This window comes from Dysidea avara, chromosome 3 (assembly GCF_963678975.1).
Source record: "Dysidea avara chromosome 3, odDysAvar1.4, whole genome shotgun sequence".
In the NCBI taxonomy this organism is placed as follows: domain Eukaryota; kingdom Metazoa; phylum Porifera; class Demospongiae; order Dictyoceratida; family Dysideidae; genus Dysidea; species Dysidea avara.
In genome coordinates this window covers 34,031,115-34,057,407 of record NC_089274.1, presented here as the reverse complement: position 1 = coordinate 34,057,407, position 26,293 = coordinate 34,031,115, and the positions used below count along the sequence as shown (strand labels likewise).

General features: G+C 37.0%; 1 protein-coding gene across 1 annotated transcript in view; it reads left to right on the top strand.

Moving 5' to 3' along the window:
* LOC136250806 (protein unc-13 homolog 4B-like) overlaps nucleotides 1-26,293 on the top strand; it is an 83,617-nt gene that overhangs the window by 19,072 nt on the left and 38,252 nt on the right. The window contains exons 4-14 of the mRNA XM_066043106.1: nucleotides 1,050-1,139; nucleotides 2,631-2,702; nucleotides 9,259-9,286; nucleotides 9,708-9,746; nucleotides 12,856-13,033; nucleotides 13,081-13,128; nucleotides 16,273-16,329; nucleotides 18,075-18,135; nucleotides 18,558-18,656; nucleotides 18,710-18,787; nucleotides 21,635-21,744. Of these exons, the coding sequence (XP_065899178.1) occupies nucleotides 1,050-1,139; nucleotides 2,631-2,702; nucleotides 9,259-9,286; nucleotides 9,708-9,746; nucleotides 12,856-13,033; nucleotides 13,081-13,128; nucleotides 16,273-16,329; nucleotides 18,075-18,135; nucleotides 18,558-18,656; nucleotides 18,710-18,787; nucleotides 21,635-21,744 (860 nt within the window). The remainder of the gene's footprint in view (nucleotides 1-1,049; nucleotides 1,140-2,630; nucleotides 2,703-9,258; nucleotides 9,287-9,707; nucleotides 9,747-12,855; nucleotides 13,034-13,080; nucleotides 13,129-16,272; nucleotides 16,330-18,074; nucleotides 18,136-18,557; nucleotides 18,657-18,709; nucleotides 18,788-21,634; nucleotides 21,745-26,293) is intronic.

Sequence of the window (26,293 nt, the reverse complement as noted above, 5' to 3'; positions counted from 1 at the left end):
AACACATACATACATGTACATCATAGTGGAGAAAGTAATAGTACAAAGTAGGCCAAAAATATATGTCCTTGATGCATGCATTGTAGCTACTGTGGTAGGTGAAAAGGTACATTTAAACTTAAAAGTGACATCAAATAATGAAGAAATCAAGCCTATAGCTTTAACCATAGTCAAGTTATTCTCAGTTGTAGGCAACAGTTAGTTAATCAGCCAGAAAACAAGGTGATGCTCTAATAACCAGGCATCCAGTTAATACTATCCCTTGAATTAATCAACTGTTTATTAACCACACAGCACACTTTGTTTCTCACCTTGTTTTGTTGCAATACATGCAGTACTTACGTATTTCATAATTGACCAATTATTTTGTAATTCATCAATCACGTTGTTAAGGAAACATAATTCAAGCAAACCACTTTAATCCACACACAAAGCCGCGTGACTGCTCTTAATTTTCGTGAGGAGATATGCCCCTTTCAACTCAGGAAGATACGCTATTCCTGATAGCCTACAAGGCCATTTTTCAGTCATTAACACCTATGTATTACAGCACTTTCACAGCTCCAACTGGACTGTTTTACCTGGTTTCAGTTACTGGCCACACACCCTTCAAGTAAACACAACAAAAACAGAAAGTTAAACTTTAATGCAGTATGTAAACAGCCTTTGTTTGTTGAATGAAGGTTTATTTTCTGTAGGTCAAAGCCTGTTTACTCACATGGATGTTGAATATACATGCATGCACACAGACACACAACTTTGCCCAATGAATTTCTGGAAACCAGACGCTCTCCCACAGCCGGCTTTGGCTGTGGTGGACGCCTGGTTTAAAACAATTTACACTGTAAATTCCATAGAAACTTGTTGAAAGCATTTCAGATCAATTAATCTGAGTCTTGGTTATACCTAACTAGTACTGTCAAGTTGTCATAAAGGAAGAGTTAGGCTGATTGTTGAGCAGTATTGTTTGATAAGAAAGTAGACCTTCATGATCCCTACCATACGGCACCACTGTACTGTATGATATATGTATATTGTTACACGCATAGCTTCGCCATGTATACAAGGTAGCTCTTTGTGTTCTACTCAATCCTGTTAACAAGGAAGAATTAGAAGAACTGGAGCCATATGTAATCCAGGTATGCACATATTAATTTATGTACATATACCACCTTTGTGTGGGCATTCAAAAACACTACTCCAGGTATAACTAAAATATACTGGGAAATATACTGGGAAATATACTGAGAAAGTGGTTAGCTCATGTCTGATGGCCAGTCAGTTCAAAGATATCGTACACTTTGACTCATTAGTAATAACTGTTACAGGGCTATATATTGTGGGATTTTAATTAGAATTTTAGGCTGAGTGTAGTTGTAAGATTATGACTAGATGATTGTAATAAACTATGTTCTGTGATGAAGAATCACTAAATAATTGTATAGGGATTGTGTGGATGCATACTTGTATGCACCAAGTGTCAGCTATGGAAACATGATCGCTACATTGAAAAAAGACTAGTAATTTATAGTCTTACGTACTTTATAATATATCTTATGTACTGTCCCAACATAGTAGGTTTAATTTGCTAAACTTTAAAAAGTTTGATTCCACGATGGTAAGTCTACTAACATAGTGTATTGAAACACACAGTCACACACCCTCCTGTACTAACTTATGAATAATGTTCCGAGAGCTACTACCACATGCTTTTCATAAACATGATTAATCATCAGTTACCTCTAAAAGAGGCAGTCCTCTATATTACAGCAAATATATAAAATTTTAGGTTCTGAAGTGCTCATTATAGAGAGGTTCCTCTGTATGCACATCACTTATGCCACAACTGCTTGTGATTTGATGATATATACATACACCCTTGGACTTCTGATATACATGTTAGCAAATCCCTCATATGGTATCAAGACACACGGTAGTGTGTCGTGCAGCCCAAGAAGCCGGCGCGCCACACCGTGAGTATATTAACAGGAAGAAAGAAAATGCACTTTTCACACCTATGTAGCTCTGTGATCCCTAATCCGATTGGAACCAAATTTGCTACAGAAAATGCCGGCCAGTTAGGGGGTCTACATGCCAAATTTGAAGAACACCGCTCCAGCCATTCCCGAGATACGAGCGAACAAAGTTTTGTTTTAATTTCTTCTTCTTCATTTCGCACACTTTGCAAAATCCGCCATAAAACACAAATGCGTGTTCAGATAGGGGCTGAAATTTGGCACCCTTAAAGGGCTCATTACGGCAGATATCAGTACCAACATTGGTAGAAATCCAATGAACATTCACGGAGTTATGACCAATTATTTGTGTAAAATAAAGTCGAAGGTCTGTCACGCCTACAGGGTAAACCCCTAGGAGGAATGAGTTGAAAATTGATATGTAGATGGAGTAACCATCGTAGGAGTGCCTTTTTGTGGTTTGAAAGGAATCGAGATAAAGACCATGGAAATATACGTAACACAAAACCCAACCTGTGTCAAAATTACATGATCAATTTTTATGTATAATCTGAGCTTTATATTTGAATTTGTGTACAATACAATTGCATAAGTGCTGCAATTTGCATGCACATTTATGAAGTGTATAACATGCTGAGTATATTAATGTTTTAGATGTTTGGCAAGGGTGTGGAAGAGCATGAAAGAATCAAACAATATCAAAGTATTGCTCGGGAGAAATATTTGGTGAGTTAATTATACATGGGCAATTGGAAAGTTACTGTATGTCGTATAAAGATACATACCTGATGTCACTGTGCATTTTTTATTTGATTTTGGCACAGTGTTGGTAATATAACTGTTAGGGATGTACCGATACCACTTTTTACCAGCCGATTCGATACCGATAGTTTATTGGCCGATACCTGGCTGATACCCGATACCTGGCTGATACCAATACTTTGCTATAAAGGCATTATTTACAAGAAACAGCCAGTATATCCACTGCTGTTTAATACTTAAAATACACTTGATAATGTCTTATAGCACTGCTGGTTGGTTTTGTGGCCATCATGCGTTGATTCATGATGATCACCACGGGCTTCAATGAAACTTTTTTCGTGGCTAACTAACTGCCCGTTCAACTGTACTAACAATCATAATCACTGGCTTCTGTAAGTAATTCATGGTTATATGTTCTTCTGTAATGGTCGGTACTTGCACCACCATCTTGAAAAAACAATTAAATGACACCATACAAAGCATCAGTTGAGATGTTCTTTGTGGTTAAATATGAAAATATACATACTAGCCAGTCTATGCTACATGGAAAAGAAGCCATTTAACTTCTGTACAATTATCTAGTGCAGGACTTTACAGTGTTAGATACTCTCCTCTCCATATTATTAATTCTTGGTGGCGACCATTTAAAGTGCATAGACAAATGATCTCGACTGTGAGAAAGTAGAAGCATATTGCTCTGTTCTGCATTCTCTGTGTTGATTGCACACATATGTAGTTAAGGTGTGATAAAGCGAGCAAGTCCATCACAGTTTTATTAGCCATGCACTCAATAACTTTTTGTGACCATTGATTAGATACTAATAATACATTTTTTGCAAACACAGGAATCTTGGTCTATCCATTATCAATTATAACCCCCAAGTAAAAAGACACATGTTAGTGTGTTGTGTGGCCAAGAGAGACACCGTGAGTATGAATTAACTATGAAAGAAGACATGGTTTTCACGCATTCGTAACTCCATGTTCCCTTTTCAAATTGAATGAGTATTGTACTGCAAGTGCCCTTCACCTTCAGCACCCCGCATACTAAATTTGAGCAAGATTGCCTAACTCAATCCTGAAATACGAGTCCTCAAAGTTTGGCTTAACTTTTTTGTGTTTGTTTTTTTCTTTGTTAGGCGCTCAGGGGTCTAGTCTTAGATTATTCTTTTCACACCCTTTGCAAAAGTATTATAAAATGCAAATGCGTAGCTCGATTTTTTTGAACTTTTGTGCACTTTAAGAGTGTAATGTGGCAAAGTTGCGTTCCAAGTTTGGTGCAAATCTGATAAACAGTCATAAAGCTATGGACGACTGTTTGCATTACAAAAAAAGCAGACTTGTTGTCATGCCTACAGGCATTGGTATAGCTTAAAATCAATATGCGGTTAGGGTAACCATCAAAGCTCAAACCTTTTGTGGTTTAAAGTAAATCGCTTTAACAGCTATGGAGTTAAAAGGCAAAAACCAAACAACTGTAAATCATGAAGTTGAGATACTCTATTAGAGCAGTCATCGGGGGTAAAAAGGTGCCTGATCAATGTTACAGAACTTACCAGCATTCAAACCACGTACCTCCATACTGAACACCCAATTCCTTAACCACTGATCCATTGCTATCACGGCTATAATTTTTATTATATAAATGAAAATACTAGCTAAATACTGTTCCATAGTGAAAGTTTATAAATCTACCAATTGAAAATCTGGAACGTTCTATGTAGAGTTGAGCAATAATATTGATGGTTCAATACTTGTGATCAAAAACTTATTGTCGCGATACAATATTTGCAGCATCCTATTGCGATATTGCTGTAAGATTACTAGAAACATTGTTACCAACTGTTTTGTAACTCTTTAGGCTTGCTTATTTGCGAAATGTTTGGTTGCAAAGCTACAACAAGCCATAGAGATTTATCAGCCGCCCGCACAATTAGTTAATCGCTTTGCAAAGGGTCTAGAATTCCACTAAAAGTGCTGCTTGAGAAGCTGGCTTAGCTGTTTTCTAACTACTTGGCTTGCTTTTATCATGGAATAGTTTGGCTGCAAGGCTGTAACAAAAATTATAGAAATATTGGCCCTCCATGCAATTAATTACCTAATTAATGCACTTACAAGAAAGCAGTAATCTATGATGGTGTTGATTATGCTTAGCATGTTTATTTATGCATTGAATACTTGGAATTTGACTGCAGATCATTCAAAGTGTAATTATCGTGATCAAGACACACGGTAGTGTGTCGTGCGGCCCAAGAAGCCGGCGTGCCACACCGTGAGTATATTTACAGGAAGAAAGTAAATGCGATTTTCACACCTTTGTAGCTCCGTGATTTCTTATCCTATTGAAACCAAAGGTGCTACAGAACTGCCGACTATGTAGGGGAGTCCACTTACCAAATTTGAAGAAAATCGCTCCATCCATTTCCGAGATACGAGCGGCCAAAGTTTGGGTTTTTTTCTTCGTTTTTTTTTCTTCTACTTCTTTTCGCACACTTTGCAAAATCTGCAATAAAACACGAATGCGTGCTTGGATCAGGCTAAAATTTGGCACACTTAAAGGGCTCATTAAGGCAAATCTCAGTACCAAGTTTGGTAGGAATCCGATGAACATTCACGGAGTTATGACCGATTATTTGCATAAAATAAGGTCGAAGGTCTGTCACGCCCACAGGGTAAACCGCTTGAAGGAATGAGCTGAAAATTGCTATGTAGATGGAGTAACTATCGTAGGAGTGCCTTTTTGTGGTTTGAAAGGAATCCAGTTAAAAGGCCATTGAGATATGACACAAAACCCAACCTATGTCACAATTATGTAATCGACTTTTATGAATAAAAAACTATTAGTTTTCACGCCTACCAGGCAAACCGCTTAGAACAGTGAGCTGAAAATCGGTGTGTAGCTGGAATAATTCTCATAGAAAGTCCTGGCAGTAGTACAGAAGAATCGGATTACAAACCACTGAGTTATGATTCCAAAGCCAACTACGTGTAGCATATGCGAGATCGAGATACTCTAATAGAACAGTCACCCTAATAAAGCATTCAGCTACGTTTATAACTTACTCCATTATAGAATTATATGGCATTGCAAGTTATTCCGTAGGGAGTTCAGCTACAAACAGTTAATCTTATAGACAATTCAGCTACAAGCAAGTCATCCTGTAGAGAGTTCAGCTACAAATATGTTGCTGTAGAGATTCAGAACATTATAAGTCACACTGAAGAGAATTCAACTATAAACAAGTCACCTTGTAGAGAGTTCAGCTACAAACAAACCATCATGTAGAGAGTTCAGCTGCAAACAAATCACCTATAGAGAGTTCAGCTACAAACAAATCTCCCTGTAGAGAGATCAGCTAGAAGAAGTTACCTTGTAGAGAGTTCAGCTTCAAACAAATCACCCTGTAGAAAGATCAGCTAGAAGAAGTCACCTTGTAGAGTTCAGTTACAAAGAAACCACCATGTAGAGAGAGCTCAGCTACAAACTAGTGACCTTGTAGAGACATCAGCTAGAAGAAGTTACCTTGCAGAGAGTTCAGCTACAAACAAACCATCATGTAGATAGTTCAGCTACAAACAAATCACCCTGTAGAGAGATCAGCAAGAAGAAGTTACCTTATAGAGAGTTCAGCTACAAAGAAACCATCATGTAGAGAGTTCAGCTGCAAACAAACCACCTGTAGAGAGTTCAGCTACAAACAAATCTCCCTGTAGAGAGATCAGCTAGAAGAAGTTTCCTTGTAGAGAAATCAGCTACAAACAATCACACTGTAGAAAGGTCAGCTAGAAGAAGTTACCTTGTAGATAGTTCAGCTACAAACAAATCACACTGTAGAAAGATCAGCTAGAAGAAGTCACCTTAATTGTAGAGAGTTCAGCTACAAACAAACCACCATTTAGAGAGTTCAGCTAGAAGAAGTTACCTTGTAGAGAGTTCAACTACAAAGAAACTATTCTGTAAAGAGCTCAGCTGCAAACAAATCACCTGTACAGAATTTAGCTACAAACAAATCTCCCTGTAGAGAGATCAGAAGAAATTACCTTGTAGAGAGTTCAGCTACAAAGAAACCACCATGTAGAGAGTTCAGCTGCAAAGAAATCACCCTGTATAAAATTCTGCCACAAACAAATTGCCCTGTAGAAAGATCAGTTAGAAGAAGTTACCTTTTAGAGAGTTCAGCTACAAAGAAACCATTCTGTAAAGAGCTCAGCTGCAAACAAATCACCTGTACAGAATTCAGCTACAAACAAATCACCCTGTAGAGAGATCAGCTAGAAGAAGTTACCTTGTAGATCGTTCAGCTACAAACAATTCACCCTGTAGAGAGAGCATCTAGAAGAAGTCACCTTGTAGAGTGTTCAGTTACAAAGAAACCACCATGGAGATTTTTGTAATCAATATATGTATTATATATATATATAATTTGTACATTTACTGATAAAATATTTAAAGTGCATCTACTTCATCTTTTCTTCTTCCTGTGGTAAAGAAAAAAAGATAGGTTTAAAAAGTCCCAAAGCCGGCTTCGGGGTATACAAATACAAAAAGAAATGAAATCTAATCCAAAACAGCCAAGCTGTAAAAAAAGTGTGCGGCCCTCAAAAAGGCTATGGTGAAAAAAGATGTGAAATCCAAGGTGGCGGCCAAGAAATGGCTGTGATGGTAGGTTAATGGTAAAAAATTTAATAATAACAATTCAGGTGAATTTTGTGCCAAGACCAAGCGGCACAAATATTCACCTGAATTGTTGTTATTAAAATTTTTTACCATTAATCTACCATCACAGCCATTTCTTGGCCGCCACCTTGGATTTCACATCTTTTTTCACCATAGCCTTTTTGAGGGCTGCACACTTTTTTTACAGCTTGGCTGTTTGATTAGATATTATTGTATCATGAATAATACTTCAATATCTATCGTGATAGTGAATTTTCTGCTATCACTCGGTACTAGTATTATGCATGTTCTATTAGAAATCCTTGTCACATTTTGCAAAACTCATACTCTAATAAAACACTCACTGCAAAATAAAAACCCTAATAGACAAATAGTACAATCATGCATTTGTACCTATCACTACTAACTTATTTTGCCATGTAAGTATCATAAGTTTGTTGATGAATTGGCAATGAATGGTATAATTTGCCATGAAGTACCTGTGTTACCCTATGAATTTAAATTATAGGACTCCATGAAATTCCTATGACAAATTTCTTTCATGGGATATTCATAGACCAATGAATATTGAACTTTTTATGGGAATTTCATATAAATTAAATTTGTGGGCGTAACATGGGTACTTCATGGCCATGAATTCACCCTTTTTTACAGCTAGTCTGTTTTTTGCATGGTTTCTGCTTATCCACAACTTTCAAGGAACATCATCCAGTGAAATATCTGGTACAATAATAGTAAAATTAAGGTTCATTTTACTTCGTTCATTAAACAGGCATTATTGGAAGCTCATTGGAGCAGGAGTAGATCTATATCATCTACTAATATATCCTCTGTAATTTGTGAAGGTAAAGTGTTCGTATTAATAATGGACTGAGAGCAGTACCCTAGAGAATACCACATAATACATATTTGCTTCAATCCATTTACTCTATGATTCTCTCACTAACACACTTGTAGTAACACCAAGGATATCTCCAATTCTCAGCAGTGATCTAAAGAATCATATGCCTTCCACAGATCTGCACACACAAAATTGCCACTATAAAAAGCATTCATAATGTTCACAATGATTTTTGGTGGCAACATTTTGGGGGATGCGGTTTCTTTGGGGGATCCCTAGTATACAGTACACAGTACCATACTGTATGATTCACATACATTTCTATATTGATCTATGTGACCGGATCTGCGAAAACCTGACCCAATCGTGCAAATCTAAGTTTACAGTATAAAACATTGAATGCACTGCATGAAATACTTACATATTGCTAAAAAATCCGTAAATCTTTGTTCTTAGTGAAGAAAGGGCACAACAAATACCTACATGTAGATATCATCTTATTCGCCTACTCAATAGGAGTTTGAAAAGCTTTGTTTCATTGTAGTAGACTGAAGAATATGTAAGTTATGGGCTTTTGTCACATCGAAGCGATAGTATGTAATTGATTTTTCTGTACTTATTTTGCCTTTGTATGTAGTAAAGAAAGGTGATACAAGGAAAAATTACTCTGTAACTGATTCCCCTATTCATGACAAACACAGTGGTGCAAATTTCAACTCTATATGTTTTCTGCTCGTAAGTTACAATCATTTTAGTAAGTGCCTGTAATCTATACTTTGTGTACAAACTTTGTGTACAAACTTTGTGTACAAACTTTGTGTACAAAATGATTTTTCTGCTTTTGCTACATTATAGGGCTGTACTTTGCCAGAGCATACACTTGGCTACGTAGATGATAAATATTTAATAAACAGAATTTGAAAAATGTATTATTGTGTCTGGTTTTTGCAGATCCAGTCACATATTTATGCTAACGTGTATTTGGTTTGTTTTGTTTATAGAAAATTCATTCAAAATTGCATCTTACATGTAAGTTGTAGTACAATGGATCCATGGTTACATATCTTGACTTCAACTATCTGGAATACTGTTTAGCTGTTTTAATGGCCACTTGGTAGTGTATTAATGTATGCACCTTGAAACCACCTAGCTTCAAAAGCAAAAGGTTCAGTGTGTTGTAGCATAAAAACCCTGGTTGGCCATGGTACATTTAAAATAAACCATGACTGCCTGTGGTATTTAAATCCTTAATGCATTAGTGGTGCCACCATTTTAGTTAACAAAATTGATTATTATCAAATGGACTCAGATAATTGAAGTTCCATAAGAAGTGCATTACTTCATGTAGTTTATATACTTGTACTTGTACATATGTTCTTGCAAACAATGGGCATATAGTTGAAGAATAATTATGGTGCATATGAATTTTATATGCGTGCATGTGATTTAGTGATCAAAGGAAAAGATATGGTTCCACGACATTCTCGTGGTAAGTAATATCTGTACAAAATTGTATATGCTGTCAGCATAAGTGCTTCCATGTGCATTTACATATAGGTTTTGTTTTGTTAAAAAACACCTTTGTGCACTTTACAACTAGTAGAGAGTATTTGCATGTTTCTGTGCAATGAAGTTTGGTGGTCACTTCTGTAATAAGACCACCCCAGTATTATGCAGTACAACGGTACTGTATGTTAAGGATCATGCAGGTTTGTACTGTATGTTAAGGATCATGCAGGTTTATACTGTATGTTAAGGATCATGCAGGTTTGTACTGTATGTTAAGGATCATGCAGGTTTGGGCTTTTCTGGAAAAAAATATTACCCCAAAACCAGCCTCACTTCATGGCTTGGTAGTATTGGCCCAAAAATATCTACAGAGCAGCAAAAAAATGTTTCCAATAAGCTGCTACAGATTTTTAGCAGAGTTATTGAGTAACTGGCTGCCTGATGCCTTCAGACAAGCCTTATTTTTTCACTGTTAGATGTTGCTTTAGTCCGACTGGTGCCTTTTGGCATAGTGCAGTACATACAATGCACACATCATAGACATACCATTGTCCTCCTTTACATCCCATTTCTTTTCAAGGTGCTGATTCGCGGTAGCGCATATGGCTAACCTAACAGCCAATGTGCTATGAAAGTATTTTGAGGCTGATACGTTCTTCATGATCCCTACTATACAGTACTATTGTATTGTATGATCAAAAAGTACATGAACATGTAGAAGGAAACATAAAGTTGGATTAGGGATCAAAGACAAAAAAGCAGCAAAACAAGGCAGTAGCTAAAAAGTAGTGAAACAAGAGCGGTTGCCTATATCTGCAGATTTACTAGTGGAATTTAATCCCTAATTCAGTCATGATTATGGCTAGACTGAAGTACGTATAGGGATTAAATGTCCACTAGTATTTCTGCAAGTATAGGCACCTCCCTGTTTCACTATTTTTTAGCTATTACTTTGTTTCACTACTTTTTCTTTGACAACTTTAAACTTTAAAATTCCTTCTATTTGTACATATGTAGACCACAGTAACTACACATTGTATTACATAGGTCACAATCATACGTCAAGGTGTATTGCATGTTGCTTATGTACTTCCTAAATCATTAGTGAACACCTCCAATTGTAGTCCCATAGGTACCTACTCTGATATGTATTGTACTGCTTATTTGTATGTAGTAGACATGTAGGTTCTAGAAGCTACTAAACTAAATTTAAGGAAGTAGAGATCCCCAATGAAACAAGTGGCATGATCATATGCAACATTCCTATGTTCTTGGATTTCTACTTTATTTATAAATCAATGATTAAGTTTATTAATTTTTTGTTGTAGCATCACTATAATATACTGTTCTTCATTGTGATGACTGCGTTATTAGAGTATTTCAAGTTCGTTTTTGGCCTCGAGTGAGCCTCTGATGGACGTGATAGATCATCAAGAGGTGTGGTCACTGTGTTTTGTTTTCTGAAGGAAAGCCAATTGTTGTAACTTACAGCTAAACAATTAAGAGGCATGATTACTGTACATTGATTTCTGTTGTAACTAATTGTTATAAGTGCAGCTGGATCATTAAGGGATATGGTCACTATGTTGTATTGTCTACAGCAAAGCTGATTGCTATAAATGTACATAGCCATCTACTCCCTCTTATAGTAACTTTACCATTTTAAATAAAGTTTGTGGTGCCTGTATTTGTGCCTGTAAACTGTTGATATGAAACAAGAGGTAAAGCTAAGATGCAAAAAGCGGATATTTGTTGGAAGGCATACGCTGCATGTAAGTTTCTTAATGTCACATAAAATTCTAGCCTTTCAATTGTGGCTGGACAAGCAGGCAGGCAGGCAGGATATGTATGCCTGAAGGCAGAGGACATACATAACTATATTGTACTCTTTTTGTTTTCCACATAGTATAAATATCACTTGAAGCAGCTATCTTTTACCTTCATACGCAATAAGCGCCTCTAAAGATAATTATCGTCTTGTCTTTTAAAGCTATTACAGCAACTGTTAAAGGCTTCAGCAGCATTTCTAATGGCCTAAATATTGATGATTTTATAGTAAAGCATTGCTGGATAGTCCACCATTAAGGGCGGAACCCTCGTTTTTAGAAGTCTGGATCCCGAGGGGTGCAGTGGACAGAATGTAATCGGAACAACAGATTCGTGAATCCGCCGTCATTACCTTAGCTATCTGAAGTTTCTGGAGCCGTACACCTAGCACAACCAGGTCTTACAGCAGGCAGGCAGGCAGGCAGGCAGATGAAATCCAGGTGAATTTCAAAATTTTTAGAACTCACTGTATATTGAAACATTCGACTTTTCACTTCGTTTAACCAAGGTACAGCATCACTACAGCAGTACTAATGTATTCCAGGTGGTTTTTTTTGGGTAAAGCTTATTGCAAGGCCGTTTTTTAAGGTGCGAAAATCCACAAAACCATATGATTTCTTACCAATCCCTACTATACAGTACTATCGTACTGTATGATATATGCATATCTAATTATAGGTCAGCTGCTATTTAGTACATTCTGGTTACATTCGGTTACAATGAATGGACATACCGGTATCTAGAGATATCGGAGAATTTCGGTTACACGAGTTTAATGTTTTAATCAGTGCTGTTGAATCGTTTATAGAAAAAGTGCGAAGTTCACTAAAGGCCTAGATAGGTAAGCTTGCTTGTAGAGTGGTTACTCCATGCAGAGTGGTAGCTTTGTGATGGGGGCGTGTCCGTATTCAAAAATGTGCAGAAATGATTGGTGAATAAGCTTTAGCACTAGTTCTCACCTTAGCCCAACATTTTTCAACTCATAGGATGGCGAGGATAACAAAACACTCTCCGTCTGAGTGGTTTTCATGGCGAAATCCAAGTTGTGCATCCTAATCATGTGAGTATTAATCAATCCCCACAATCAATTTTGGCCTCAACGTCTATTTAATCACTGCCCAGTTATAGCCCAGCTTCATTTCGTATTTAGCCCAGCTACCTGGGCTACGTACGAAATGTAGCCCGGCCGGCTCCTTTGATCTGAGGTGTGAAAGTGTTACATATGTATATGCCACCTGAAATATTTTTATTATGATATTTAGGCAAGAGTGACCCTTACTGCTTCATCACTATTGTCAAGTCTGAACATGTTGATATGATCAGATCTGCTAAACATGATGTAGTGAAGATTAATGAAAAAAAGCAACTAGGACTGAAGATTGAAAGGAGTAAAGTTATTCCCAATACACTCGACCCAACATGGAACCAGGAGTTTGTATTGTAAGTTCACCTGTGGGGAAATTTACTGTAGTACATATTCAATACAGACCACCAGGACTAGATCCTAAATCTGATATGGTTCTCATTGAAGCATGGTATGTACGTAAATGGTTCAGTCTATATTGTGTGTAAGGGATATGTGTGCATACATACTCAAAAAAAAAATGTACATTATTGAGTATCATGCAGCATGTTAGGTTAGGGACCATGGAGGTTTGCACTTTTTTTTGCAAAAAAAGACAAGTTAATGTGCTATTTCTAATAGCCTTTCATACACACACACACGCGAGCGCACGCGCACACACACACACACGTACACGCACATACACACACACACACGTACACGCACATACACATACACACAAACACCCACACTTTTTGGTCAGCTGGCTGTGGGCGCATGTACATCTGGTTAAAAAAATCAAGCCCATAGTCTTCGGTGTTATTGAGTTACACTTGTCTAAAGACATCGGTTATTAAGTAAGTATATTTGTTTGTCTTTCTGCACCCACGTGAGCAAAATGGTTTATGGTAAAAGTAACTTGTATGTGAGAAATGAAAGCCACACAGAACCAGCATAATAGTAAGCTTTTGCTTTGAGGTGGTTTATTCTTGCCAGCTTGAAAAATGGGTGAAGCGAGTTCCTGAAGACATTATGAATTCCTTTTGCAATGGGCAATATGGGTATCATACTGTACGATAGTACTGTATAGTAGGGGCCACAAAGGAGTAGGCGGGGCCCATGAAACAATATCACCCAAAAACCAGACTCACTTTTCCCAGATGACAATGAGGCAGTATTGGTTAGGTAAAACTAAGCACAAACAAGCCTTCAGATCAACCGAAATGCTTTCAACGGAAAAAAAAATTATTTAACAGAATTTTCTACTGACTGACTGACTGAGTAACTGACTGACTGAGTAACTGACTGACTGAGTAACTGACATATGCCTTCAGACAAGCGCATAACTTGACAACGGCTAAGGCTACGGACTTGGTTTTTTCACTGTTCGACATTGCTAGGTGCCTTTGGCATACCACAGTATGTACAATGCATTCTTCATGGACTTTTAGTGTCCTCCTTTGTGTCCCATTCATCTTTGCTGACAGCGAAAAGTGCCAAATTAGTGGTAGCACATGATGGCTTCCTTTTGTAACAGCAACGTCTGTATTTTTCATAGTGGCTACTTTGATTGCAAACTTTTCGAACAGTTCTTGATTCGTACTGTTGTGTAACGGGTTGAACATGCGTAGCTGACAATGAAGTGTAATGGATAATTCACTTTTCAGACGATAATGGATACAACTGGGACACGCGGTGCCATTTCTTTCTCAGTTTTGATGCAGTATGTGTGGGTTCACCAGTCATAGTAATAAAAAAGTTAACAAACAAGTATATTAAAACATTTGGAATTTTCAACTAGAGTAGGGGCCATAGCACATCGATAAAAAGTACTGAAACAAGCTGGAGTAGTGCATGATATTAAATCACAGTAAAACAATAAGGAGTGTTTTGTCCCAACTGTGCATTTCCATTATGGTATCTTGAGCCCAGTAGGGATATAACGCTTCTTATTGTTTTACTGTGATTTAATATCATGCACTACTCCAGCTTGTTTCAGTACTTTTTATCGATGTGCTATGGTCCCTACTCTAGTTGAAAATTCCAATTTTTGTGTACTTGTAAAACAACCGAAAAACGATGAATCTAGCTTCGTAGGCTACCATAAATAATGAAATCCTTAGAGACAAAAGAGGAACATCTATACTTTAACAAAATGAAAGGTAGCCTTGAGGCTTTCTCTAAACAATTTGCATGAGATAACACAATAGACACACTATAAGATACTTCTGTGCATAATTTGCTTGTTAAAGTAGGTCGTTCAGGTTACCCTTCCTTAGCAGTACATAGCAATGTAATTACCAATCACAAAATAATTAACGAATTGCTAAATGTTACCAGATCTACGAAAACCTGACACAATCGTGCAAGCCTGAATTCGTAGTATAAAGCATTGAATACAATGGGTGAAATACTTGCATAAATTATTAAAATTGAGCTCTTCTTTGTAAAGAAAGGGTCTAACAGTATAAGCCTAGATATCCTGCCTACTCAAGTGGAGTTCAAAAATCTTTTGTTTCATTGCAGTAGACCCAAGGATATGCAAGTTATGGCATTTGTTTACATCACATCAAACCAATAGTACACAGTCAGGTTTTCTTTATCAATATCGCCTCAGTATGTAGTGAAGAAAGGTGATATAAGGAAAAACTTACTGAGTAATCGATTCCCCTATTCATTGCAAACATGATGGTGCAAATTTCAACTCCATAATTATGTCATGCTGTTTGTAAGTTACAATCACTTTTGGTTAGCATCTGTATCCTATACTTGCTGTACAAATTAATCTTTCTGCTATTGCTACTTTGTAGGGCTGTTGTAACTCCCAAAGTTATTGGCATACAGGGATGAAACTTTTCAGAGCATACATTTGGCTAAGTAGATAATAAATATTTAATAAACAGGAATTCAAATATACACAATTGTGCACACAAAGTAACACCTATATGTTGTCATGACTATAGGGTAAACTGCTTATTGGAAGAAGCTGAAAATCTGTACACAGTTGGTTTAACCATCATACCTAAATCTTTTTAGTTTGTTAGAAATCAAAGTAACAGCTACAGTATTATAACAAAAAATGAAGCACAAGTAGCTAGCGTATGATTGAAATTTGTAAAAATGAGTAATAGCAACATTTAACCTACACATATGTAGTAAGACTTTAAGTAGCTTACAGCCTTTTCAATATTCAAGCCTATTACATTGCTATTACACTCAATGATGAACATTCTAAATACTCATGCTCTGAATGGGAAGCAGTGCAATAGCTGGGCTGAATTGATGTCGATACACCATGCACTGGTTCATGCAAAACTAATATTTAGCAAATCACCAAGACAATATCATCCTTCCATGGACACAGTTCTCACCAATAGCCAATATTTGAATAGCCTTAGCAAGAAAGAGCCTTAACGTTCTTTTTCCTTCCGCCTGAAAAAGGGCTTCTTTGATCCGTGCACACCTCATACTACAAAACAGTAGTAGCACACCCATTTGCTTTATATCTCATGATGCCTGAGGGCCACAAAACTCACAGATGTGTTGTTATAACTATAACTTAAATGTACTTGCCACCTACATGTGTATTTCACTTGCTTGCGTGCTGGTACTCTAGGGATGGTGAAGAAACTGCAGTGAAATTGAAAGATGTACACTTGGGTAATGTTGGAAGGTAATTCAGTACATGGAGTTGCAAAAATGTATTGTTGCCTGTACTACTACTTACTTTAGTCACGTTTTGTATTTTTATTTTATCTTTTTTTTAAATTTCTGTCTTTAGCCCTTAAACCCGCAGCTGTTTTATAAAACGCAAGCACTGAAAACGCATAATCCAGTAAACTGGATCGCATGCATGCCTTGTATGACTAAACTCTATAACACAAAAACTGTTAAAGCTATCTAAAAGCAACAAACACCATCTTACTCACCGTTAAATTTTGGTCTGAATGGTCCCATACTTCGTTGCGTCCATCCAACTCAGAGATACTCGCTTCACTTTGAAAGAGTAAAAGACCTATCCTTCTGTCATCCTTCTTCACATAATGGTGTACAAAGGGCCATAACTTGGCCGTACTTTGTTGTATTGACTTTTGCTTGGTGTCATGTTACTCCTCACGTGATGGCGATTCAGCTGATATATAGATATCATGTGATAACGTCGCTGTCGGACGAACACAGTGGCGATACTAACGTGGAAAGACTGAAAATGATTCAGCGCATCGTAGTGAGTGAGTTCCTTGTTTGTATGTTGAAAGTTTATATACTGGCAGATAGCTTACTCTTTGCCAATTAATAAAATCTGTTTTTCGAAGTGATCAGATAAACGCTTCATGAGATATGCTTGTTTGTAACCGCTTATGTAGATTGGCAAAAGTATTGTGCATTTTCAATTTTTTTTTTTTTTTTATCAAATCCAGTTTTCTGGATTATGCGGGTTTAAGGGTTACATAGTGTTTGTGAATGTTCTTTGTTAAGATTGTGAACTCTTTAGAACTAATTATTGCAAGTATTTTGTGGGAAATTTATGTGGATATGTGCTTCTTATTATTTGGTATTTAGTTTACTTATGTGCACTTGTAAGAATTAAGAATAAACGTAGCGTATAGACATTTGTAAGGTATGTGGTATGTTATCTATGAGGAATGTATGACAGGCAAACATGTTCCTGAAGAAGTTTTGAACAATTTCTAAGTATGGGGTAGGCTTGGCTGGCAAGCTTGGCTGTTAACTTAGTAAGATGTATAGTTAGTAGATATGATTATGTATGTGATAGTACCAACAAAACTTGCATGTTTTGTATGGTACACACTCTAAGCACAAGTTTCATTGAACTGTTAGCACATCTCCTTTGATTTTGAGATGCAGAAACAAACAAAGGTTCAACAGAATTACTTTGATGTTTCTGACACAGTTTTCTGTAGCCTTCTTGTAGGTCCCTAGTGGGATAGTGACTAACACTAATAATTTTAACATTGAGAACATTAGTCTTTAAAACTTTAGACTAAACATATAATGTACACAAATTGAAAACAGTGTGACTAGCAGAGATGAATCAAGGTATATAGCTGCTGCTACATCTGTATCTGTTAGTTATGTATCTCAGAACATTAGTAGCTCTGCTTGATCCAAGGAAACTTGCATGGTGATAACTTGTTAGATTTCTGATGACATGAAATACTGCTCACAATTTTTGTTCACCTATTGGAAATGGCTGTGTTGCAGTGCCCTTACCAAACTCTCTCATAGGTTGTACCAACAATTAGTAGATTGCTGGTTTGTTAATAATGATATGTCGTTTTAGTTTTTGGCAATACAGCTAATGGCAAAAGTGTTATGATGGTAATTTTTCCTGATGTACGTATGGTGTCACATTGGTGTGTACTATAAAAATCAATAACCATTTTTTTATGTTTTTAGTTTCTTAAAGGATCTTGGAGAACACAACAGTTTTATGGGAAGAGCATTCATGCCATTATCGGTATGTACGTATATCATATGGTGGGAAACTTTGGCAGGGATAAACAGCCAGCTAGATTGTATTTGGCATGCATAATCAACTTCGGCAAATTCAAGCTCAATCTTTAGCTATAAAGGTGTTAATCTCAGGCGCTGCAAATAATTGGCGAATTAAACTTTTGGCGAATTTGTAGAAAATCACCAAATTCACCAAAGTTTTCACCAGTTTCCCTCTATATGGCACATGTATGCATGTAGGTCTATACATGTGTGTATATGCATATATGTATTAACAAAGATTGTGTTGCAGCATATTACATGCAATTCTATTTAAAATTGAGTAGTAAGTATTCTTCCAACATTTTGCTTTTATTTCAAGTGTTTGATATATACTACCAAACGAGTGTCAGTTTTGACATACTATGTGTTTTTATACTCATCCAGAATATCAGTACTCTCCCAAGGGAAACGACGCTGACATTTCATAGTCGCCACAATAAGCACAGATACGGACAAGTTACAATACAAGTTCACCTTGTTAAAGTGAAGGAATTGTAGGCGTATTACATTTTTCCACTATACATTGATGTATTTAGCCTACAGTGGATGAAGTTGAAACATTGAAGGATCATTTTCTGCTTACTGCAGCTGTACTGGATTTTGAATCTCACATGGTATAGTATGTGTGTCTGTCTGTGTGTCTGTCTGTCTGTTTATGTGTATGTGTGTCCATGCGTGCATGTGTGGGTACATGTGTTGTAGTGTGTATGTGTGATTGTGTGTGTGGAGTCAAATACATTTGAAGGCACCTACGTAAGTAAGGTGCCATGAAAAATGCTAATGATTTTTGTATTAGAATGCACACCAAAAACTGCTTTTTGAAAGCCTTATCTCCTGGTGATTATTTACTAGCTAATATAAATCCACTACTGGGAGTCAAGTAAAAGGGAAAGTATGTGCATTTTTGATTCAACTGAATTTTGTCATATTGTTCATGTTCATAGAAGATTATCCACAAAACAAGAAGAATTGCTTGTAAATCAACAAAGATTATGATCAAACCCCTATATTAGAGTTTAGTATGTGGATTTTTACAAATAACTGCTCAAAGTTCCATCAGATTTGCTGAATATTGCTACTGATGGAACCCTTCTACGTGTACTAACTTTCAGTGATAATTTGTGTATATAATATCAAACAGTACAGTAGTACTGTTTAAGTAGGGATCCCCCCAAAAGTGTCATGCACTGCCTAAAATACTGCTATTAAAAACATCCCATCAAACAAGAAAACACTTACAGGTGGTTGAATATGGAATTTTTTTAAAAAATTACCGAAACTTGAATGTTCATCTGCCTGCCTGCCTGCCTGCCTGCCTGCCTGCCTGCCTGCCTGCCTGCCTGCCTGCCTGCCTGCCTGCCTGCCTGCCTGCCTGCCTGCCTGCCTGCCTGCCTGCCTGCCTGCCTGCCTGCCTGCCTGCCTGCCTGCCTGCCTGCCTGCCTGCCTGCTCACCCGCCCGCCCGCCCGCCTGCCTGCCTGTCTGACCACAGTTGCAAGGCTGGAGGCCAAACAAAGCAGTACACTGCCACCATTTTACACCACAACAACAAACTCACCAGTGGGATGTGCCTTTTGGGGTTCCGATGAGTGTGTACCTTCTGCGCCTTGTCTTTACTTTTATCTTCAATCAGGCTGGTCATCATCTTCATGTATATTGAGGCATTAAGTTTCTGTATCAATACCTTCCTTGAGCAGCATATTTAGACGCCATGAAAGTTATTTAAAGTGCTTACGTTCGGTAGATACCTGTAACTTTACAGGGATCCAAGTGATAACAGTGAAACAAGAGATAAATGATGTATTACAGCATAGCTCGGTGTTGGTATTGATGCTGTAATGCCATCATTTATCTCTTGTTTCACTACTTTTTATCACTTGGATTCCTACTTCGTTTTAAATGAATAATTTTTTAATATACTAGTGAAAATTTGCATACACGTACATAGCATTGTATATTTACTACATATCTGTATTAGTGATGTACCTATACCACTTTTTCACTACTAATCTGCCCATACATTTAGGTGAAAATGGCCGATACTGAACCAATACCATTACTTTGTCACACAGGAATTACTAAACCAGCTTGCATTAGCTCATCTCAACAACTGCAGTTTGCTGTTTTGTATGAGGATAGCAGGCTTCAATGAATCTTATTTTGTGGCTTATTGCCATTTCTACTGTACTAATAATGCTAGTGGCAGGCTTCTTTTTCTTTCAAAGAAGTCATGGCCTATATAGTGCCTGACATCATAACTTTCCAAAAGCGTGAAATGCTATATAACTTGATCAGCCGCTACACATGATTGTAAACAAAGTGCTGTAGTTTTCAAAGTGTTTATCCTATGGCTAACATCATTTTAATTGTGATGTAATAAGGATTAAAATGATACAAAGGGAATTACCCTACAACAAAACATGAGGACTAAAACATAACGAGAAAATAATGGATATTCATTCTACTTTGAAAGGATATGCATTCTACTTTGAAAGCACGCATATCCTTTACATACCATTAGAAAATGATCTGTAACTCGATCATTGTTAGTTGGTCCTCATATTCACTCCAAATAACCGTTAGCCAACTCATCATTTGATGGGAAGTAAGGCCATATATAGCTCACGTGATTCAAATACTAATTAACTTGGAATATCGCATTGCGATCAAACCATTTGCTGTTCTTCATTGCTTTTTAACAAGTAAGCCTCTGTTGTTACAGTAGTTATTTACCCTTCCATTTGATATAAACATGCATTCCTCCAAAGGTTAATGCTGGTTTTAAAAAAAACTGTAACTTCTCATATTGAAAAATCTGCTTTCAAACATTTTTGTACATGTTTATTATATCTGTATACCAAGATTTACTGTCATTGTTGTGTCATTGGCTGAGCTTTTTGTTATCCTTTAATTCATAATAACATTGAAATAAAAGATAATTTCAAAAATAGCTATCACAGTACTCCTTTCCTACAAAATTCAGGTTTGTAGCTTGAATGAGAAAAAATAAAAGAAAAAAAAAGAAAGTGAAGAATGTAAAATACTGAATCTAATAGGTTATTACATCATTGTAGGGAAAAATTCATGTTGGTATGGCTTCAATTTCCATTTGTATAACTACAATGGTTGTATGTACCACCTGTCCAGATTTCCTTAACATTGACCAAACCCACATAAAGTTATGAAATCACAAACATAGAAAACAACTTTTGGAAACTATACCAGCTCTTGGAGTCCATTCTATGCGCTATGCATGCTGTTATCTTGAAAAGCAATTAAATGATGTCATACAACATATCAGTTAGTATTGGGCATTTCTAGCTTTACTAATATAGGGCTGATACTGATACTTGTATCAGTATTGGTACATCACTAGTCTGTATGTGTTTGTTGTCATCTTTTCACAATGCACTTGAAGATATTGTCTTTGTTGCTTTTGTTATGTATGTGTGTGTGCACACAGACTGGAAAATACGTTGTTGGATGGAATGCAAAGATTACACCACTTGGTCATAAGCTAATTTCACTTGATGCTGGTATGAATGGAATCACTCCACTACAACAAGCCTCTATGTGAGTTGATAAGACTGTTGTACAATGTTTTAGTCACTCAAAATGATTCGTATGGGTGTGTCTTACATGTGTAGTGTACACACATACCATGTATGACATACATGCATATGTATGTTCTATCGGTACATGTGTAGTACACATCTAATAAGTAGGATATACATATACACAGCTACTGCACCAACTTCAGCTAACTACTTAACTTTATCAAACCCTGACATTGCTGTGCGTATACTATATGATTTAGCAGAGACCTAACCCAGCTTTTAGTGATATAGTGTGACCATCAATAAAATGCCCATTGTGTTGCCTAAGCTTGGTCACATCTCTTGTTGCAACAGTACCTTCTGCTGTTCCCATCACCATATTTCCAGTAGTGACAGTAGTCACAGTAGGATCAAGAGACCCCCTTGCTTCTTGGATGCTTCTGTCTAACACTCTATTGAGTCTCTTAGATTGATGTAGTTAATTGCTTCTTTTGCTTTCTCTGAATCTTGCATGCTTCGTCACTTAATGTGTCTTCTAACTTTAACTGCCTGGCTATTAATTCATTGATTTGAATCTTCCACAGTGAATTTAAATGAGCTGCAACTTTTGTTGGGCCATGATATACAGCATAGTGCCAAATTAAGCTCTCTGTTGCCCTGAGTATGAGTTGTACTTCCTGAGTTTCTTATTATCATCTTTATCCATGCAAAAACAGCCAAGCTGTATAAAAGGATGCGGCCTTCAAAAAGCCTGGGTGGAAAAAGTTGTGAAATAAAGGTGGCAGCCATGAAATAGCTGCAATGATGTTAATGACATTAACATCATTGTAGCATTTCATGGAGGCCATGAGGCTGCCGCCTTTGACGTTAACATCACCTTTGATTTCATGACTTTTTTCACTCAGGCTGTTTGAAGGCCGCATCCTTTTTATATAGCTTGGCTGTTTTTGCATGGACTTCATGTATTTTAAATACTCCAAAGCCAGCCATAAACTGTGTTTGAGGTTTGTTTTTACACTAATCATTGTTCTTCTTATCTACAGATGCAATGACAATGTAAGAGACAAACAAGTGCACCAAATGCCACCAACGCAGAAAAATACCTACTGATTCAATGCCATGCAAAGCCAAAAGATATATGTTAATATTGATAATTTGCTCTATAATTTTGTGCTTGTCTGTGGCTATATAAAGTTGTTGTATATTCGTTTGCAATAGTATTTATAACAAAGTAAATTCCTTTATACAGATTGTACCATTTGTCTATCAGTTTTATCTTCTTTTCTCACTGTGTAGAAGTATTTGTACAAGAGTGTTGTTGGTAGAAGTCATGGTATTAATCAGATAGGCAATACTTCACTCTGTTCCAGCCTAAAATTTTATTTTAAAAAGTGCAATCTACATAGATAGATGTACCATAGCCAGCTACATCCTATATAACTAGTCTTCTAGTAGATGTACTGTTAAAGTTATTGTGTATACACACACATACATATGTACGAAACCATCTATCTAAAAAGCAAAATTTTGGGTACATACTGTATACATGGTACATTTTAATTTGACAGTTTGGCGAATCCTACCTCAATTTCCAAATTAAAATCACCAGCAACACTAACTATTATCATTATGTGATTGCAACTTACTGAGCACATGGCATTGTGATATTAGCTCAAGGTGAAACCTAGTGCTGTAGCATTTTAGCATGTGTTTGAAAGTGGATCACCACATTCTTTATATTACACTCGTATTAACTTAGATGATTGGTTGTCCTTATTACTACAGTAATTGTATCATGTGCTCTCGCGAAGATTTGCCTGATGTGTATGCCCTTACCATAGAGCCTACAGGGCTTGGGTGTGCATATCAGGCAAGGTAGCAAGGGCCATCCTGTAACTGTTATATGTGACCGTCTCAGCGAAAACCCGCCTAGTTTGCACAAGCATGTGTATTGAGAATTTAAAAATAATTTGTAAAATTATGCATGCTACAAGAAAAAATATGCAAGTTTTTATTGGGCCAGTACTTGAAGAAGGAAGACTCAAATCGATTAAAACTATATACCATCTTATTCGCCTGCTCATGGAGAGTTTGAAAATCTTTGTTTGGTTTTTGTAGCTTCAACGGTATGGGTGTCACGTGCATTTGTTTACGATGCGGTAAACATAAACAAGATCATCATCGTTTCTTCTAACAAACTGCCTTCATATGCCTATGCGCAAGTGACTGCAAGGCTAAAACTATACCTTGGTTGATCTGCCAATCCATGGTGAACATTGTAAGCCAAATTCAAACTTTGTAGACTAATCCAAATGGAAGTTATGACTGCGAATGCAAGCGCCTGTAGCTTATTTTTAGTATAGTCACTGTACAAATCGATTTTCTTGTTCTTCCTACTTTCTAGCGCTGTAATTTCAAAACTACACACCACAGAAAGCTAAAAATTTGGTAATCTATTCCTTGGACACTGCAGATAATGGTGAGTGAATTTTTTTTTTTTTTAATTGTGCGAACTAGATGGGTTTTCGCTGAGACGGTCATATATACAGCCTGTAAATACATACAGTATATATGTACATACATGCATGCATACATACATACATACATACATACATACATACATACATACATACATACATACATGCATACATACATACATACATACATACATACATACATACATACATACATACATATGCACTTGTAGTATGGTGCATGGGCAGATCAAAGGCTGCTGCCAGTGATACAATTCAGTTGTAAACCAGTTTACAAATAATTGTAACATGGCTAAGTACTTCCTTTTGGCCACACAGTCTGGCCACTAATTAGTGCGCGAGTGCATACATATCAGGCAATTCATACATACAGCTGTACATGCATACATATGTATGTTGGGTGCATTGCCTGATATGTTGCACGCTCAGGGGCCGAGTGTGTGAGTGCATACATATCAGGCAATGCACCCCCACCAGTGCCACAACCATTACATACATACGTACTGTACGTGTGTATGTAGGTACATATGTATGTATGTATGCTTGTACCCACGTATGTAGGTACGTATGTATGTATGCACAGCTGTATGTATCATACAGTACGATAGGTGAGGGCATGGCCTGTGATATAATATAACCCAAAAATCTGCCTTGATTTTTCCTCACAACAACATGACAGTATTGGTTAAGTAAAATCAAGCCCAAAAATGTCTTCAGATCGACCCGAAATGTTTCTGTCAATTTGCTACAGAATTTGTTTTTAAATTTTATTCAACTGAATTTTCTAATGCCTGCCTGCCTGCCTAGCCTGCCTGCCTGCTTAGCCTGCCTGCCTGCCTGCCTGCCTAGCCTGCCTGCCTGCCTGCCTGCCTAGCCTGCCTGCCTAGCCTGCCTGCCTGCCTGCCTGCCTGCCTGCCTGCCTGCCTAGCCTGCCTGCCTAGCCTGCCTGGTGCCTTCAGTCAAGCGTAGTGGAAAACTGGCTACAGCTACAACTCTAGTTCTTTTACAGAAGCGTTTCTACAGTAAGCTGCAAAAAAGTTTACGTTTTGTAATTACGCTGTAGTAGCATTTACAAAAGTGTGATTACGAATTATGCTCTATTGGTAATTATGAAAATATGGCTGGTGAAAAACCACTTTTAAACATAATTATGGATTACGGTCAAAATCTAATTGCAGTACAAACATGTGTAATTACTTAGTAATCACACTGTAATTATAATTACAAAACAACTTTTTTTACAACCTACTGTAATTCAATAAAAGAAAAATACCTTTGATGTATTGATAAATGTGCTATTGTCTTACCTTTTATCCTTCTTTTCCATGGCCATTAGTCAAGGTTCTCTGCTGATAGTGTTAATAGACTACAGTAGGGCTTCCACCTATGAGTGTATGTTGCATCAAACTATTCGAATACGCATGGTTAGTTTAGTGTTGGACCAAACTATTTGAACACACGTGGCTAGGCATGCATACATTATACCGGAATAATTTTTGGAATAATCGGTGGTAAAAAGAATCGGGAATGATTCCAGAATAATAGGGTGATCTTCCGGAATAGTTAATTAGAATTCACACATTTTTCGTGTAGTATTGCAGAAAAATTCATAAAGGAACATCCACAATCATTGCTAGCACAATATCGGGCAAAAGATCAAGATACTCTAATAGAGCAGTCACTTACCCTAATAGAACAGTCAGATAAGTTTGGTTGTGACTGCTCTATTAGAGTATCTTGATCTACGAGTATAGTTTTTGTGCCTGCAAATGGTTATATTTTCAGCTGCAGAAGAAAAACATCCATTTGACTTTTACAATTCCAATAATTACTCCAGGAATCTTTGGGAATAATTTTGGGAATAATAGGTGAGTAAAAAAAGAATTGCCAGAAAGAATAATAGGTAATTTAAAGAGCATGATGTATTCAAGCCTACATGTGGCTCAGTGGTTTTCGAAGTTGTAGTTAATATCAATCAGTGAGAGCAACTCCCAGCAAACTAGCCACATGTTAGTCAATAAATATAGCATAGTAACAGCGTTAAAACCGTGTTGGGTCATCCAGGTCAGA